The sequence below is a fragment of the Canis lupus genome, chromosome 1 (genome assembly GCF_048164855.1).
Source record: "Canis lupus baileyi chromosome 1, mCanLup2.hap1, whole genome shotgun sequence".
NCBI classification, from domain to species: Eukaryota; Metazoa; Chordata; class Mammalia; order Carnivora; family Canidae; genus Canis; species Canis lupus.
This window is the reverse complement of record NC_132838.1, coordinates 113,315,654-113,332,947: the sequence shown is the minus strand read 5'-3', so window position 1 is coordinate 113,332,947 and position 17,294 is coordinate 113,315,654. Positions and strand designations below refer to the sequence as shown.

The window sequence follows — 17,294 nt, the reverse complement described above, 5'->3', positions numbered from 1 at the left end:
GAAATTCCAGAAGCTTCTTTAGTGGGCATATTGTGCTAGATGGCAGATCAAGGCTGGAAGAAGACATTCCCAAGCTGGCCTGCGAAATCCCACCCACAGTTTGACCCCGCACTCCTGCCTTGCTGCCTATGAGCTGTTACCTGTCCACCCACTTCTTCCTTTCCACCCCCTTTCCCTTCCCCATATCACAGCCTGGAAGGTCTTGAGAAAGCCCTTGTGGTCTATTTGCAAAATGTTCCCCAGGAAGAGCAGAGGCCAAGGTCCTTGAGGGAGGCAACCTCGGGAAGCTGGGTGAACCCAGAGTAACAAAAGGCCAATGAAGACAGTGAGGAGCAGGAGGGCTGATAGTGCCATGGTCCTGGTTGTGCCTGCCTTCCATCCTGCCATTCCTCTTAAAAGGGAGACTGATCTGTTGCTTGTCACGTTTTTTTCCCTGTGGTCAATGGGGGCGACTGTGCCATAAATCTACCTTGGCACAGCTCTTGATAACTCTCCAGTGCAACAGGAGGTCCAAAGCTGGCAGAGGCTGCAGAAGCCAGGAAGTTTAACATCTCAAATGGGTCCCAGAGTCAGCTTTCCATTGGCCCTTGGCTAGCTGGAAGTGTCCTAGCAGGCAATGCCCTTGAACCTGGAGTCCTTTCATGAAGGAAGGAAGGGTAGTGGTGCCAGCTGGTGGAACATGTAGATTCTGGTGAAGGATGGTTGCACTGCAAGGATGGCTCTTGGCCAGCTTTCTCAGAGGGTGGTATTGCATCACGAGGGACTGAGAATAGCTAGAAGGCAGAATTGGGGCATCCTGTCTTCATTTGTTCTGGGTATCAAAAAAGAGTAAGATATGAAGACACAGGCAAATTCTGGGACACCTGGCTCAGTGGTTGAGCATCTGCCTTTGGCTCAGGGCATGATCCCAGTCTGGAGATCAAGTCCTGCATTGGGCTTCCTGTGAGAGCCTGCTTCTCCCTCTGTCTATGTCTCTGCCTCTTTCTGTGTCTCTCATGAATAACTAAATAAAATCTAAAAAAGAAAAAAGAAAGAAAAGGAAAGGAAAAAGACAAGGTCTGATGGGGGAAGGCTAACTCCATGTTGGGTGCATTTGGGGTTGCCTGATTTATCCATCCATCCAACCATCCATCCATCCATCCATTCATTCCTCAGCAAATATTTTGCTTTTTCAGAGCTGGCATTGTAGTGAAGAAGTTCTTACCTCCCAGAAAGATCCCTAGTGACCTGACAATAAATGGGTCTCACACAAAATGGCATGGCTCACCACCTGACCAGGGGATGTCAGGCTTTTGATGTTTATTTGAGTTTCAGAGAATTGAAGGGCACTGTAAAGAAACCAGTTTAGGCACTAGATTAGAATCATGGGCCTGGAGCCCATGGGCCACGGAGCCAAGGAGCCCTTTGCACAGAGGGAAGCAGTAAGGAGAGTCAGTAAGAATGAGGACAGTAGGGTACAGCAATGGTCTACAATGTGGATGAATCTCAAAAATATTATCCTGAGTGAAAGAAGCCAGACACAACAGAGCACATATTGTATGATTCCATTTACATAAGATACATAGAATAGGCAAAGCCACAGAGACTGGAAGCAGATTGGTGTTTGCCAGGGGCTGAGGGGGAAGGGAAATGGAGAGTGACTGTTACTGGGTAAGGGGTTTTCTTCTTGAGTGATGAAAATGTTTGGAACTCGATAGTGGTGGTGGTTGTACAACATTGCGAATGAACTCAATGCCACTAAATTATACACTTTAAAACACTTGTTTTATGTGATGTGAATTTTACTATAATTTAAAAATATAATGGGGGGTTGTGGTTAGGTGAAGAATTTGAGTTTGAGAACCAGGGAGACAGAGTGTGAATCTTGCTCCTCCACTCCCAGCCATATGATCTGGGAAAACTGATGCCAGTGCCTGGCCTTTGTTTACTCGTCTGTAAAACACAATCACTGTAGCCATCCCATGGGACTACTGAAGGAAGATTCAAGTGAGCTCACATAGGCACAGATCATGGAGCACAAATGGTTGCTCAGTGGAGGTGGTGGTTGTTCTGAGGATGGGAGGAGTCACTGGGGGAAGCTGTGGTTTGGGAGGCAGAAATGCAGAGAGCACCTGAGTCAAATCTCCCCTTAATCCCCAGCTTCTAGCTCTACACCACATATGTAACTTTATTGACAAAGGAAAGAAACACACCCCCATGAGTCTTTACAAGAGCTGCAGAATGATGGGGTGAGATGAGATGGCAGAGAGGAATTTCCCAGGGAGGCAGCAATCAAGGAGGGGAAGGACACTGGCTGGAAGTGGGTCTTTCAGTGGCAGGAAGACCCAGAGAGAGGCAAGCAGCTGTTCTCTGAAGTAGTGGACATATTTCATGATCCTGGAATCCTTTGACCCCCCTTCCCTCAGCACCCTCCACGAGACAGAAAGCTGATCTGGTACACTGGGGGCAATTTGCCCACACCTATCTCCTGGGGTGTGAGGTCAATGTCCTCAGGGGCCATGGGGCTGGCCACAGAGAAGTTCTGGAGGATGGTGGTGAAGAAGAGGAATAATTCCATGCGGGCGATGCCTTCACCAAGACAAATGCGCTTCCCTGTGGGCACAGAAGATCATCATTGTGGGCACTCAGCTGATGTACATCCTTTGCCCTGTCACATCCCAAACCCATATATCTGTGTCCATTGCAACACATTTGTCTGGGATTGCCCTTTGACCTGAAATTCAGGGTGGACTTTTAGGGAGTTCCCAGGCTCTCTGAAACCAGGTGCAAACATTTGGGTGGATTGGCCTTGCACATTATACCAGGAGAGTCTCTAGTTTCTGTTAAAAGGGTTTCTAGAGGATTCAGTGGCCCCTCAGAGAATGTGTGTGTGTGTCTGTGTGTCTGTCTGTCTGCCTCCACATGTGTAGGTGTGTGCACATTTCTGACAACATTTTTAATGTCTTTCATTTCTAACGTGGGGAGAATGGTACCCATCAACTAGGGCTATCATGACGTTAAAGAAATTAGTATTTGTAAAAATTCTTAGACTAGTACCTGCCCTGTACTAAGGATACTGTAGGTGGTTGTTGCTTTGTGTTTCTTTCTAGGTGTGTGTGGTGGGGAATGTGTGTGTGTGTGTGTGTGTGTGTGTGTGTGTGTGGTAGGAAATATGTGCATTGGGGAGCAGTATGTATGTGGAAGGGAAGGCATGTGTGTGTTTGGGAGTGTGTGTGTGTGTTTGTGTCAGGGAGTGTGTTATGGTCGGGAGTGTGGGGGGAAGTGCGTATATGTGTGGTAGGGAATGTGAGTGTGTGGTAGGGAGTGTGCATGTGGGGGAATGTGCATGTTTGTGGCAGGGAGTGTGTGGGTAGTTGGGGGTAGTCGGGGGGTAGTGTGTGTGTGGTAGGGAATGTGGGGGGTAGTGAGAGGGTCTGTGTGTGGTAGGAGTGTGTTTGTTTGTGGTTGGAGTGTGCATGTGGGGGAGAGTTGTGTGGTGGGAAGTTGTGTGGTGGATATTGTGGGTGTGTGGGGATTATGTGTGTGGTGAAGAGAATGCGTGTGTTGAGAAGTGTGCATGTGGGGGCGGAGTTGTGTGGTGCCGAGTGTGATTGTGTGGTGGGGAGTGTGTGGAGTGTGTGTGTGTGGTGAGGAGAACGGGTGGTGAGAAGTGTGCATGTGGGGGGGAGTCGTATGGTGGGTTTTGTGAGTGTGGTGGGGAGTGTTTATGGGGGTGTATGTGGCACTGTGTGATTGTCTCTCTGAGTTGTCATCTGAACTCAGTGTGGGAGCCATGGGCTTCAAGAGTTTTGGGGAAAAATCAAACTGCACATGAAGTGGGAGTCTATGGCCTCGGGCCGACTCCAGAGGTGTGAAAGCCCCCAGTAGGTTACAGAGCTTGGGCTTGTCGAGAAATGAGGACACAGGGCATGGAAACCTCAGGCAGAGATGCTGAAAGCCTGCTCCTTTACTTCAATGGCTCTTAATCTGCAGGCTGGCCACCTTGGAAAGACCATTCCAGACATTTCCTAGACCTTCCATTGGGCTTGTGTGGAGGTTTCTTGAAGGGGGGGGGGGGAGTGTATTCCATATCTTTTTTGGCACATCAGAAGTGAGGACATAGGAACTTAGGAAAACTCAGGGCAGGGCTAGGTCCTGCAACTCGTTCTGTCACCCAGTTCTTTCCAGAACAGCCTGGCCCTACTCTCTCCCTCTCACCCTGTCTTCCTCATCCCTGGGGCTGTCTATTGTGGGACTCCTTTGCTATCCTTTTGGCTCTAACATCTTTTTAGGCTCAGTTTGCCTTTCTTTCCCCCCATGGCGAGCTTGCCTCAGACTTCTGCTCTGTCTCTATCTCCTATCTGACTTCTGTCTCCCTCATCTTTTGCCCACATTCTTCAATCTTAAACTCGCTGTCTCTGTCCATTTGATTCTGATTCCACTTGAAACTCTCTCTCTCTCCCTCCTTTTCTGTCTCCCTCTCCTCTTTCTCACTCTATCGTCTCATGCTCACTCTGTCTCTGTCACTATGTCCCCCGTCACTGTCTCCCTCTGTGTCTCTCTGTTTCTCACTCACTCCTTCCTTCTTTGTCTGTCTGTCTCTGTCCTTTTCTTTCTCTATATCTCTGCCTTGATTCCAGGGTCCTCTTCTCTCCCAAAGGATGAGGAACCCGGGCATTGGGGTTTTCTCTGCATGAGGCCAAAGGGTGGAGAGTTGGGGATAGAGACAAGTCAGAGCACATCAAGACACTCTCTAGCCCCCAGTGCCAGCAGGATAAATGCAACTACCTCCCAGCTTTCAAGGCCCTCCAGCTGAGCGATTCATCCTTGACCCCCTCTATAATCTATACTCCAGGCTCCCTGGGCTCATCTAGCGTCTCAAATCTGCCATGCTGTCTCCACCCTCAGGTTTTGACCTTGCTCTGCCTGGACCACTCTTTCTAGTGGCCAATTGATATTTATCCTTGATCTCTTAGCTTTGAAGCCAGTACATCAGGGAAGCTTTTTTCATGAACCACTAAGAGTAGTCAGTCCTTCCTATGTTGCATCTCCAAAGCCCCTTTTAGAGCATCTATCACAATTAGGATTAATTATAATAATAATCACCACTTCTATGAGCACTTACTTTGTTCCAAACAGTCCTAATCACATGGCAAGCATTAATTAATTTAATTAGGTACATTATTGTGGCCAAATGACAAATGCCCATTTTCCCTGCTGGATGATAAATTTCCCAGGGCAGAAACCATGTCTCCATGAGACTTGTCCAGTGCATTATCTTCAGCCTCCAATAGAGTACTGAGCTCAGAGTAGTGCTCCCGGATATTTCATGCCAAGGTATAGAGAGGTTAAAATACTTTCCCATGGTCCAACTTACCAAGATGTGCCTTTGGAACATGATCTTACTTCTTAAACCCCCCTGGGTTGTAATGAAGATGGAGCAGATTAAAGCAGGTAAAGCAACTGGCACATACTAAATGCTCCATAAGCAAAGATCTCTCCTGGATTGTCTCAAGGAGGGGGTGGCATCTGCACTATGGTATCTGGGAAAGGGAGTGTGGGCCTGGCTTACCTATGGAGAAGGGGATAAATGCTTCATTCTTCTTCAGTGCTCCATTGGCATCCAGAAAGTGGTCAGGGTTGAAGACATCTGGTTTTTCAAAGTAATGGGGATCATTGAGAGCAGAGTGCAGGATGGGAAATACTTCAGTGCCCTAAGGGAGGGTCACATGGTCAGAAGATATTGCCATTCCCTTCCTCAACCCATTTGATTAAAAAACAAAAGCAATAACAAACAAACAATAACAACAGGTCAAGTACAGAGATTAAGAGCACCCAGACTGGCCACATAGGAGAGATGTGGGAGCCCAGTTGGCCTCACCTTGGGAATAATGTACCCTCTGAAGCAAATATCTTTGGTGACCATATGGGGCACGCCAATGGGGAGAAGGTCCCCAAATCTCTGAATCTCGTGGATGACTGCATCAGTGTATGGCATTTTGGCTCGGTCATCAAGGGAAGGAAGACGGTGTGGGCCAATCACCTGGTCAATCTCCTTGTAGATTCTCTCTGCATAGATGAGTGGGACCAGGGAATCTCATTTTTAAATTTTATTTATTTTTATTTAAATTCAATTAATTCATAGAGTGTATATTAGTATCAGAGGTAGAGTTCAGTGAATTGTCAGTCTATATAACACCCAGTGCTCATTCATCATGTGCCCTCCTTTATGTCCATCACTCCATTACCCCATCCCCCCATCCATCTTCCCTCCAGGACCCTCATTTTATTTCCTAGGGTTAAGAGTTTCTTATGGCTTGTATCCCTCTCTGATTTCATCTTGTTTTATTTTTCCCTCCCTTCCCCATGATCTTCTGTTTTGTTTCTTAAATTTCACATATGAGTGAGATCATATGATAATTGCCTTTCTCTGACTGACTTATTTCACTCAGCATAATACCATCTAGGGGAACTTCATTTTAAAAAGACATTTCAGGGACGCCTGGGTGGCTAGGCGGTTGAGCGTCTGCCTTTGGCTCAGGGCATCGAGTCCCATGTGTCAGGCTCCCTGCTTGGAGCCTGCTTCTCCCTCTGCCTGTGTCTCTGCTTCTCTCTCTCTCGCTCATGAATAAATAAATAAAATCTTTAAAAAAATAAAAAGACATTTTAGCAGGGATACTGCTTTCTATGGACGAATGAGTCAGGAACAATATATATAATATAATAAAGGATTAGGTCATTGACACCCCTCAGAGCCACCAGCCTGGGGTAGGGGAATGAGGAGGAAGCAAGAATTCTCACCTTTTGAAATCTAATGAATGTTACAAATTCTCCCCCATGGGCGCACACATATACACATCACAATTTTGTATAGAATTTCAGATTAAGAAATGAAGACTATAAGCTTGTCAAAATTCTCCCTCTAAAAAGAGTAGAAAATGAACTAATAATTATTATTGTTTGTATTATTGATGACACACTGTGCTAGGTCCTCAGGAATATAACAATGAATAGATCAACAGATTAACCCACCAACAACTGGATAAATAAATGAAAACATAAAGCAATCAACTAATGATTTATGAGTGGAAGAACATTAATGAATGGATGTATGTATCACTCAATGTAGGAATTAATGAATCATTAATCATTAATTAATAAATGGCCCATAGAAAAGTACATGAACCCGATTAACCAAAAAATCCCATAAATGGATGGATGGCTAGATCTATAGAAGAATAAGTAAATAAATAAATTAGTGAAGGAATAGGTAAATATAGGAATGAATGGATGGATGGATTGAATGATATATCCATAAATTAGTGATGGATAACTGAGTGAATTAGTAAAGGAATAATAGATGGATGAAGGATGGATTGAAAGACCGATGGGAGAATTAAGGAACGAAATCTTCGGGATCCCTGGGTGGCTCAGCGGTTTGGCGCCTGCCTTTGGCCCAGGGCGCGATCCTGGAGTCCCAGAATCGAGTCCCACGTCAGGTTCCCGGCATGGAGCCTGCTCTCCCTCCTCCTGTGTCTCTGCCTCTCTCTCTCTCTATGTCTATCACGAATAAATAAATAAATCAATCTTTTTTTAAAAAAAGGAATGAAATCTAGTTCATAGGACAGATGGATGCACGCACGAACAAATGAGCCGATGAATCAATGACAAATAGTTCATTCGATTAATCACTGTTTTAAAAGATCCACAGGGATCCCTGGGTGGCGCAGCGGTTTGGCGCCTGCCTTTGGCCCAGGGCGCGATCCTGGAGACCCGGGATCGAGTCCCACGTCGGGATCCCGGTGCACGGAGCTTGCTTCTCCCTCTGCTTATGTCTCTGCCTCTCTCTCTCTCTCTCTCTCTCTGTCTGTGTGACTATCATAAATAAATTAAAAAAAATTAAAAGATCAACAGATGAAGCAATTAATCCACATAAAGAAAAAAATTAATCCACATAAAGAATGGGAGTTGATGTCGTCGGATTAATCATTGATTAAAGAATCTGAGTACACAGGTTAATAAATAAATAAAAGGACAGACAGGTGCATGGATGGCTGGGGAGGTAGATGAGTCAGCCTGTAAACGATGGGAAGAAACAGCGGGAGAACATACTGACACACTTCACCCACCCACCCACAGGGCTGGCTTAGTGAGGGATTCATTGAAAACCTGAGTGCTACAGTTATAGGAAAGGAACTCCACCTCTCTCATTCAGGAAGCACCTCAAGGGGGTTGGGGTAACTCGGTGGCGGGCACTGAGGGGGGCACTTGACAGGATGAGCACTGGGTGTTATACTATATGTTGGCAAATCAAACTTCAATTTAAATAAATAAATAAATAAATAAATAAATAAATAAATAAATAAATTTTCAAAAAAAAAAAAAAAAAGGGAAGGACCTCAGCCCCACTTCCGCAGCCCCCAAAGGGGTCACAAATCCCCCCTGCCCCGACCCAGCCACCTGCGATGTGGGGGTATTTGAGCATGAGTAGGAATCCGTAGCGGAGCGTGGTGCTGGTGGTCTCCGTGCCGGCGAAGAAGAGCGAGAGCGCCGTGTCTATGAGGTTCCGATGGTGGAACTCGCTGCTGGGCTCGGCCTTCTCCTGGATCCGAGGGGAAGCGGGGGGCTTGGCTGCGCGCTCCTCCCTCTGGGCGCCCTCCCCTCCTCAGGGTCTCTCGCAGCGTCTGGAGCCTTCCTTTTCTGCGCCCTCTGCGCCCCCAACCGCGAATCCGTCTCCGCCTCTCTGCGCGCTGCCTGGGCTGCAATCCCTCTGCCATCCCCTGCTGTGCGCGTCCCCCTTTCGCTCCCAGCCTCTCTTGGCCTCTGTGAGTCCTGCCACCTGTTGCTGGACTTCTGTCCCGTGTCCTGCGCTTCCTGTTTTTCTCTCCCTTCCTCTGTCCTCCTTTCTCCTTTTTAACTCTTCCCCTCGTTTCCTTTCTGCCTCTCCCCTCCTCTTTCCAAGATCCCTTGGCATCCCGTGTCCTTCCCCCCCATTCCTTCCCCCTCGCCGCTGCCTTCTGCCCCCCTCCTCATCTTTTCCTCCTTCCCTGCGTCTCCCATCCCCCTCCCGCAAACCCCACTTTGTCCATGCGGATCAGGTAGGCGTCGATGAAGTCCCGCGGAGCGCTGGGGTCCAGGGTTTCCCGGTGCTTCTCCACCATGCGGGCAATGAAGGCTTTGATTTCCTGCAGGTTATTGTAGACCTGCCTGTGTGTGCCAGGAAAGTACTTCAAGAAGCTGTGGAAAAGCTCGAACATCTGCGGGAAAGAAGGGGGGCTGTGAGATCGTCCTGGGGCTGAGCTGTGGGTCCCAGTGGAGGGAGACCTCCCTGGCCCTGACACCCGGGAAGGGGTGGTGGTGGGTATCATCTCCCTGTGTCTGTCTCTCTTTTTCTGTCTCCCTTGTCTCTGTCTCTCACCCACTCACTGATTCTAGGTCTCCTTTGATCTGTTCTCCTCCCATTTATTTTTAAGATTTTATTTGTTCATGAGAGGCAGAGAGACAGGCAGAGGGAGAAGCAGGCTCCACGCAGGGAGCCCGATGTGGGACTGGATCCCAGGACTCCAGGATCAAGCCCTGAGCCGAAGGCAGGTGCTAAACCGCTGAGGCACCCAGGAATTCCCCAGAAAACTTTTTCTTAATCGCTCCTTCTAGGGATAACCATTGTTAACTCTGGTGAATCTCCTTCTAGAGTTTTCTCTTTGTGGTTTTCCATGGAAGGGGAAAAGTGAAATCACCTGTTGGGCTTCTTCCAAATACTCACCTTGGGCCCCATTCCAGATTTTTGGATCAGACTCTCCAGTAGGAGGTCATGGGAATTTGTATTTGTGACAATCCTATGCATGAATCTGACATATACTACTAGTTAAGAAACATAGTCATAGTGCTCTGAAGTTTAATTTCTTTTCTTTTCTTTCTTTCTTTTCTTTCTTTCTTTCTTTCTTTCTTTCTTTCTTTCTTTCTTTCTTTCTTCTTTTTCTTCTTTTTTTTTTGAGAGAGAGAGAGGGAAGTGGGGGAGGGGCAGAAGGAGAGGGAGAGAGAATCTTAAGTAGGCTCTATGCTCAGCGTGGAGCCCAAGGGAGGACTCCATCTCACAACCGTGGGACCATGACCTGAACTGAAATCAAAGAGTTGGATGCTTAACCAACTGAGCCACCCAGGTGCCCCCGAAGTTTAATTTTCTTAACTTAATATACAATTAGGGTATTTCCAGGTTCATTGAGAAAGAGAAATCACACTATTCTGTTATAAAAGAAGAGGATATTACTTTACAACCTGAGAGACATTTAAAAGAAAGAAAAAAAAAAAACAGAGGAAGGAGAATGGGGTAAACAAAGAAATGTCATTCCTTTTTTCATATATCCTTTGAACTGCTTCAAGTGAGGGGCTTTGCCAAAGACAGAGGTGAAGATTTTAAGAAATTGGGGACAGAAGAGTAGAGAGCTTGATATCCTGATTCATATTCTGTCCCCTTGTCTCTTCATCTCAGCCTCGTCATACTATGCTCTCTGCCCGTCTCTTGTCCCTCCCTCCTGCCACCCAGCACTCAGTGCCCCTGTCCCTCCTTGTTGTCTCTGCTCCTCTTCCAGCCTGTAGGTGCATTTCTGGGCCCCCAAAGCAGATTGCCCCTCTGCCTTGCCCCAGATGTCCACCTCATGCCCACCCTCCCACTCCCTCTCCCTGACCTGGCTGGAGAAAGAGCTGATGAGTGCGAAGGACACATAGAACAAGTTCATCAGGCGCAGGAACTCAGGGTCTTTGTAGCCAAAGCGTTTTCCAAAGACAATGGAGCAGATGATGTTGGCGGTCATGGAGTGGAAGAAGAAGGTGGGGTCCTGGAGGACTCCTAGGAGGAGGCAGCACAGGTCATGGGACACAGACTCAAACAGAGGCCTTCGGAGCATTTGGCTACTGCCCCATGTCTGTGTGTCTGCCCTCCCTCACCCAGTAGTGGTAAAGAAAGGGAGACAACAACAGCTAACAAGCACTAGCCCAGATGATGTGCCAGGCTCTATTCTAAGCACTTCATGTATTATTTCATTAAATTTCCCACCACAATCCTGGGAGGAAAGTGTTGTTCTGTTATTATTTCCATTCCACAGTTGGGCAGAGAGGTTGAGTAACTTGCCCAGTGTTACCCAGCTCCTCATCCCTGGGATTGGGATTCAGACCCAGGCAGCCCAGCTCTAGGGACTGTCCCTCTCCGGCCTCAGCTCTGACCCTGGGAGCAGGGAGTTAAGTCCCAGGGACAGAGGGATGCAGAGCAGGCGTTCAGTCAATCACCTGTGCAAAGTAAAGAACTCTGTTCTCCCTATCCCTGGCCTGTCACTCTCCCTTCATTTCTTCTTTCCACCTCCAGGGCATTCTGGTCTCCAGGGAATTGTCCTGCACTGTCTGTATACATCCTGACTATGCCCAGGAGCAACGTGTGATCAGCCTCTCTCTCTGCGGGTCTCACCTGTCCATCTTCTTTGGTCCCCATCAGAGCCTTTTCTGAGCAAGTCTGTCTGTCTGTCTAATTTTCTCTGCCTTGGTTTCTTTCTGCCTCTCCCAGGCTCTTCCAGTCTCTCTCTGTTTTGGTCCCTCCCTCTCTGTCTCTTTCTCCTTTCCTGTCTCTCCAGCTGAGTCACTCTGTATCCTCCGGTCTGCTTCTTTGTTCTCTGTCCCTAGTCCTCTACAGCTCCATGTGTTTCTACCTCTGCCTCTCCCTCCCAACCTCTGCATTTATGTCCCAAAATATCTCTTATGGAAGGACCCTGTCTCATAAACACCTTTTTTTTTTCATAAACACCTTTTTATGGAGAATCCCAAATCAGGCAGAAGTGCTTCTTTGACAGCTTGTATAGCTGTCTGAGAGTGGAATGCCCCGGCTGCCCTCCTTGCGCACTGCCAGCTCATCAGCAGTTCACCCAAGGAAAGGAAAACCCAGTTTATCATTTTCAAAGTATCTGTCATTTTCCCCTTTCTCTCTCTGCCTTCTTTTTATAAGTCCTATTTTTGTTCTTGATAGATACAATTAATCCATGAGTTGGTTTCTCTGAATTCAAGTAAACAGCATGCTAGCACCTAAAGTTTATGCCTTTGAGTTGTTCTCAACACTATACACTCTACATCTCTCTGGCTTCCTGTGTTCCTCTCCTCCCCATCACTGTCTATCCCTCTGTCTGATGGTCTCTTGGGATCATTTTCTTTTTTTATGATTTTATTTATTTACTCATGAGAGACACACACAGAGAGGCAGAGACATAGACAGAGGGAGAAGCAGGCTCCCTGCAGGGAGCCTCACGTGGGACTCGATCCCAGCACCCTGGGGTCGCGACCTGAGCCAAAGGCAGACGCTCAACCACTGAGCCACCCAGGTGCCCTTGGGATCATTTTCTATCTCTACCTCTCTTTCTCTGTCCATGGGTACCCCCTATGTCTTTCTGTTGCCATGCACCCCGCATAGCCATCACACAGGACTCACCCTCAGTTTTCCGCAGCTCTTCCACCAGACACTGAGCCTCCTCCTGAATCCGCTCCTCCACACTCCGCTTCCCCATCCCGAAGTCCCTCATGGTGGCCAGAGAGAATCGGCGAAGAGTCTTCCAGCGTTCCCCATTGGCAAAGACTACACCTGGGTGTGTAGAGAAGGCATAGGTTGCCTAGGAGACTGGAAGGAGACCCTGTGTCCCTGTGCACCCCTTATCTTCTCTTCCCAAATTCATCCTCTCCAATTCCCCTTCTCCAGCATTCCCTTCCTGCTGCCTTTGAGGCCCTTACCGTATCCCTGGAAGACTGGCTCCACTACAGCAATTTTTCCCCGGCCAGAGAAGGCCTCAGCATTGTCCACCAGGGCCTCCCGTATGGCGTCTATCCCACATAGCATGACCGTGCGTCTTGGCCCCAGGTACACCGTGAAAACATCCCCATATTTCTCTTGGAGCTGCAAAGCATATCCACACCAGGGTTACTATTAGTCCATATGCACCTATGCAGCCATACCAGTTGTTAAACCATAAAAACACTTACACATAGATTGGTCTTGTGTAAGACAAGACCCTCCAGCCCAGGGTGCCTTTCCCCTTCCCAGGACCCAGCAACTAAAGGATTAACCCGTGGCCCAGCCAGGGTCTGCATGATTGGTGCCCTAAGCAACACAGATGGTTAAATATCTCTCATTCCTACCCATACCTGTGACTCTAGCCAGATCTCCCCAGCATTGAAATTGAAGGGTCATACTTCTTGTGACCCAAGGTCAACCTGCTGTCTGCCTCCTGACTATTTCCCCTAGGGACCTACCCTGAACCACCTACCTGGTAGACAGAAAAGGGAAAACAATGGCTTCTGGGATGATCATGAAATCTGAGGAATCATAACATCAGTGCAGCCACTTGCAAAACTGCTCAGTGGTATTTATCAAAACTAAACACATGGATACTAAGTGATTCAGCATCTTCACTCCCAGATGCCTGCCCAACAAAAATGTGCACATAGGTTCACGAAAATATAAACAGTAAGATCCATGGAAGCTCAACAACACAGAGAGAGAATAAATATATAATGATATATTCATGCCATGGAGTACTATGTAACAATTACAAAGAACCTGCTCTATAGCCAACAACATGAATGAAACTCACAGGCATAGAGTTGAATGAAAGCAACCAGACACACAAGTGTCCATAATTCATAATATTATTTATTTATTTATTTATTTATTTATTTATTTATTTATAAAGAGAAAGAGTGCAAGTGTGCAAGCAAGGGGGGAAGGAGAAGGAGGGGAGACAGAGGTGCAGAGGGAGAGAGAGAGAGAATCTTAAGGAAGCTCCACGCCCATTGTGGATCTGGATGCAAGGTTCAATCTTATGACCCTGAGATCATGACCTGAGCTGAAATCAAGAGTCCGATGCCCAAACAACAGAACCACCAAGGCACTCTGGTCATAATCCTATTTATATGAAGTCAAGATAGTGGGAGGGTGGTGATCGGAAGGAGATTTCTGGGGATAAACGTATTGTTATGTATCTGTATGTCAATTACATGAGTATGTTCATTTGAGAGAATTCACTGAGCTGAACACATGAGTTGTGCACTTTTAGGGTAAACCTCAATAAAAGTTGTCTTAAAATTATGAAAAGTTAAGGGGTGCCTGGGTGGCACAGTCAGTTAAGCATCAGACTCTTGATTTTGGCTCAGGTCATGATCTCAGGGTCATGAGAGTGAGCCCCAAGTCAGCTCTGGGCTGGGCATGGAGCCTGCTTAAAATTCTCTCTCTCCCCATCCTTCTGCCCCTCCTCCCACTTGTGTGAACATGCACTCTCAAATGAGTAAATAAATAAAATCTTTTTAAAAATCATTAAAAGGTTAAGTTTACTGAGAAATCTCTCATACTGATCTCTGCAAAGCCTCCCTACTGGTCTCCCCACTTCCATTCCCATTCCCCTACAATCGGTTTACCACCCACCCCACCCTACCCTGAAGCCAGAGTAGTCCCATGAAAATGTAAATTAATTAATACCCCTAATCTGCTCCAAACCCTCCAGTGGTCCCACTGCACAGAGAGTAAGATCTGAGTTCTCAGGGTGCCTGGGTGGCTCTGGACTTGGGTGTCTGCCTTTGGCTCAGGGTCATGATCCCAGGGTCCTGGGATGGAGGCCCTCATCAGGCTCCCTGCTAAGGAATCTTCTTCTCCCTCTCCTTCTGCTGTTCCCCCTGCTGGTGCTCTCTGGCTCTCTCTCCCTCTCTCTCAAATAAATAAATAAAATCTTAAAAAAAAAAAAAAGATCTGAGTTATCCACCATGGCTCCGTCACTCCTCTGCTTGTCCTCTCTCTTTCCCCTTCACTCATTATTCCAATCCTGCCTTCATGTTGTCCTGAAAAAATGCCCTGCTTGCTCCTGCCTCTTCTCTTGCATCTTTCAGAGTCTCTGCTCACTAAGTGAGACAGAGCCTTTCCCTCACCATTCCATCTATAGTAGCTCCACACTTTCTAAACCTGCTTTCTTTTAATCATAGCTTTTGTCTCCCTCATATTTCCTTGTCTATCTTCTATGCTCTGTCCAAAGTCATATCATCAATGCCTAGAATATTCCAGGCACACAGAAGATGCCCAGGAAATGATATTGAATGAGCGAATAAATTAATAAATGGATCAAAGTAGCTGCCATTTAATGAGCACTTAATATACACCAGGCTCTATGAAATATGCCACCCATCCTCAACAATGTTATGAGTCATGCCTTCTTATCACTATCTCATTTTACAGAGGAAGGAACTGAAACTCAGTGAGAGTTGAATCTAGAAAACAAAATCCACATCTATTTCTCTCTAGAAAGATCTGGGAAAGTATTGGGGAACAGAGGAGGAGTGGGGCCACCCTCTCCAAGCTGTCCCATCATGACCCCCACTAGGTCATTCTCTTCCTCTCTATTCCCAAAGATGATATGATAATAGAGGATCATGGACCCCTAGGGAATCCTGGAAGGTCCATGGAAGAGATTTAGGGGGTCTGGAACTCTCAAAATTATATGCAAAAGTGTTTATGGACATTTGAAGGGGAGGGAGCCCACAGCTTAACCAAATTCTCAAGGTATTTTGTGATCCCCCCAAATATTAGACAGTTCAGTCTAGGAGAGCATTGGAGATGAAGATATGCTATGTTGGACCTCAGTGTTCCTTCCATGCAGTCTCAGGTGTGTGACTGCAGACAAGTGTCCCTCTCGGGCTGAACCTCAGTCCATACCTCGAGGATAGGGGTAGCACCTTACCTAGCCCGCAGGGTCGTGGTGAACCAGACCTGATGAATTCCTGCAGCAATACAGATAAATTCTAGCCACGTAATTTTGAGCGAAGAAATCAAGCCCAGGAGTCTACAGGAAAGCACGGTGCCCTTGTGATGCATTGAAGACAATGAGAATTAAATAATATGTACCTGGTGCTTCCACATATGTGGGAAAATTCTCTCTGGTAAGCAAAAGCAAAGGGATGAGAAGGCCAAGATTCAGGAGTGTGGTCATCATGAGGCAAGGTGGGGGTGGGGGGACAGTGAACAGGGCAGCAAGGGGCAGCTGGAAGCTGGTGATCCAGTTCCTCTGTTAGGAAGTGGATTCATGGTGTGGATGATATTATTAAAAGATAAATGGATAATCAAACAAGAAATCATGCCAGGAAAGCTGTGATCCGGAGCCTGGTAAATCCTCCAGAGTTAGCTATTACAGCTCACTCATGGTCATTATGGCTAAGCGCTCTGTGCATGGCCTCCTGTCCTCACCCCTCCTCCTGCCAGCACTGACCTGGGCTAGTCTTTGACCTCTTCTGTTGGCAGAGGAGAGATCTATATTAGTGGTGACACCATCCCTTTTTTCTCTCTCTTTCAGTGCCCAGGTCAATCCACGGAGGGTGGCAGGCACCCAGATACTCCACAGAGGGTGGCAGAAGAATGGAGTTCTACACCATGGCTCGCACCCAGACGCCTCTTCACACCCACTTGCTCACTGCAGGGACATGGCCCACACACTCCAACTGAGCAGAGACACCTGACTACCTGACCACCATCCAGCATGCTTCACCTCCATGCCCCTTCCTCACCCCACCCCCTAGGGTGACAAGATGCCCTCACTCCTGGTGAGTGATCCCCAAATACGGAGGCAGGGAGCAACCCTCATACCCCATCCAATGTGCATCTCACCCTGAGGAAGGATTTGAGTAAGCCTTTTCTGTCCATCTGAAGAAAGTTCCCCAAGATGGGCAGAGGACGGGGGCCTGGTGGGAGGTGGCCATAAGCCTTTGGGTGGCCCCTGGCCATCAGAAGCAAGAGCCCCGTGAGGAGAGCAAGGAGGAGAAGGACGCTGAGCTCCATGGTTTGGTCCACGTGCCTTCCTCCCAACTGCAGCCTCGAGCTGAGCCTTTTATCCGGAGCCTGCCTCCCCACCAAGTTATGTAACTTCATCCCTTCCCCGCCTCTCCTCTCATCATGGCCAGGAATGTGAACTTGAAGGAGTGGTGATTACAGACCCATATTTCCTGCTCAAGCAACCCTACCTGTTGGTACAATGTGTTAGTGATTCCAAAGTCCACATGAGGATGTGTATGGCACACAGTTGTGTTTGTTTTGCAGGTATGGGTGAGCATGCACTGTCCACTTGGGTGCTTATGCTTGCATTTGCTCTCCCATACCTCTTTGCACCTGTGTGTATGCCTGTATGATTTTATATGTGAAGCAGTGTTTGTATTTATGTGAATGCGCTGATGTGTGAATCTACATGAGGTTGTTTATATATTTTTGCAAATGTATGGTTTTATGAGGCTTCTTATGTGAGGATATGTTTAGC

The 17,294-nt window shown here is 47.3% G+C and overlaps 2 protein-coding genes across 2 annotated transcripts in view; both read right to left on the bottom strand.

Annotated features, from left to right (window-relative positions):
- LOC140625063 (cytochrome P450 2G1) overlaps positions 1-484 on the bottom strand; it is a 49,844-nt gene extending 49,360 nt beyond the window's left edge. Inside the window, exon 1 of the mRNA XM_072812318.1 lies at positions 190-484. Coding sequence (XP_072668419.1) covers positions 190-387 — 198 coding nt within the window. The 5' untranslated portion in view covers positions 388-484. The remainder of the gene's footprint in view (positions 1-189) is intronic.
- A 770-nt stretch (positions 485-1,254) lies between these two features.
- Positions 1,255-16,863, bottom strand: LOC140605075 (cytochrome P450 2B11). Its single transcript, XM_072777062.1, has 9 exons — positions 16,652-16,863; positions 12,742-12,904; positions 12,446-12,595; positions 10,665-10,825; positions 9,060-9,236; positions 8,440-8,581; positions 5,861-6,048; positions 5,552-5,693; positions 1,255-2,592 (listed from the first exon to the last, which is right to left on the bottom strand). Exons 1-9 carry the CDS (start codon positions 16,820-16,822, stop codon positions 2,402-2,404), a joined length of 1,485 nt encoding a protein of 494 aa, XP_072633163.1. The 5' UTR covers positions 16,823-16,863; the 3' UTR covers positions 1,255-2,401.
- Positions 16,864-17,294: the final 431 nt, after the last annotated feature.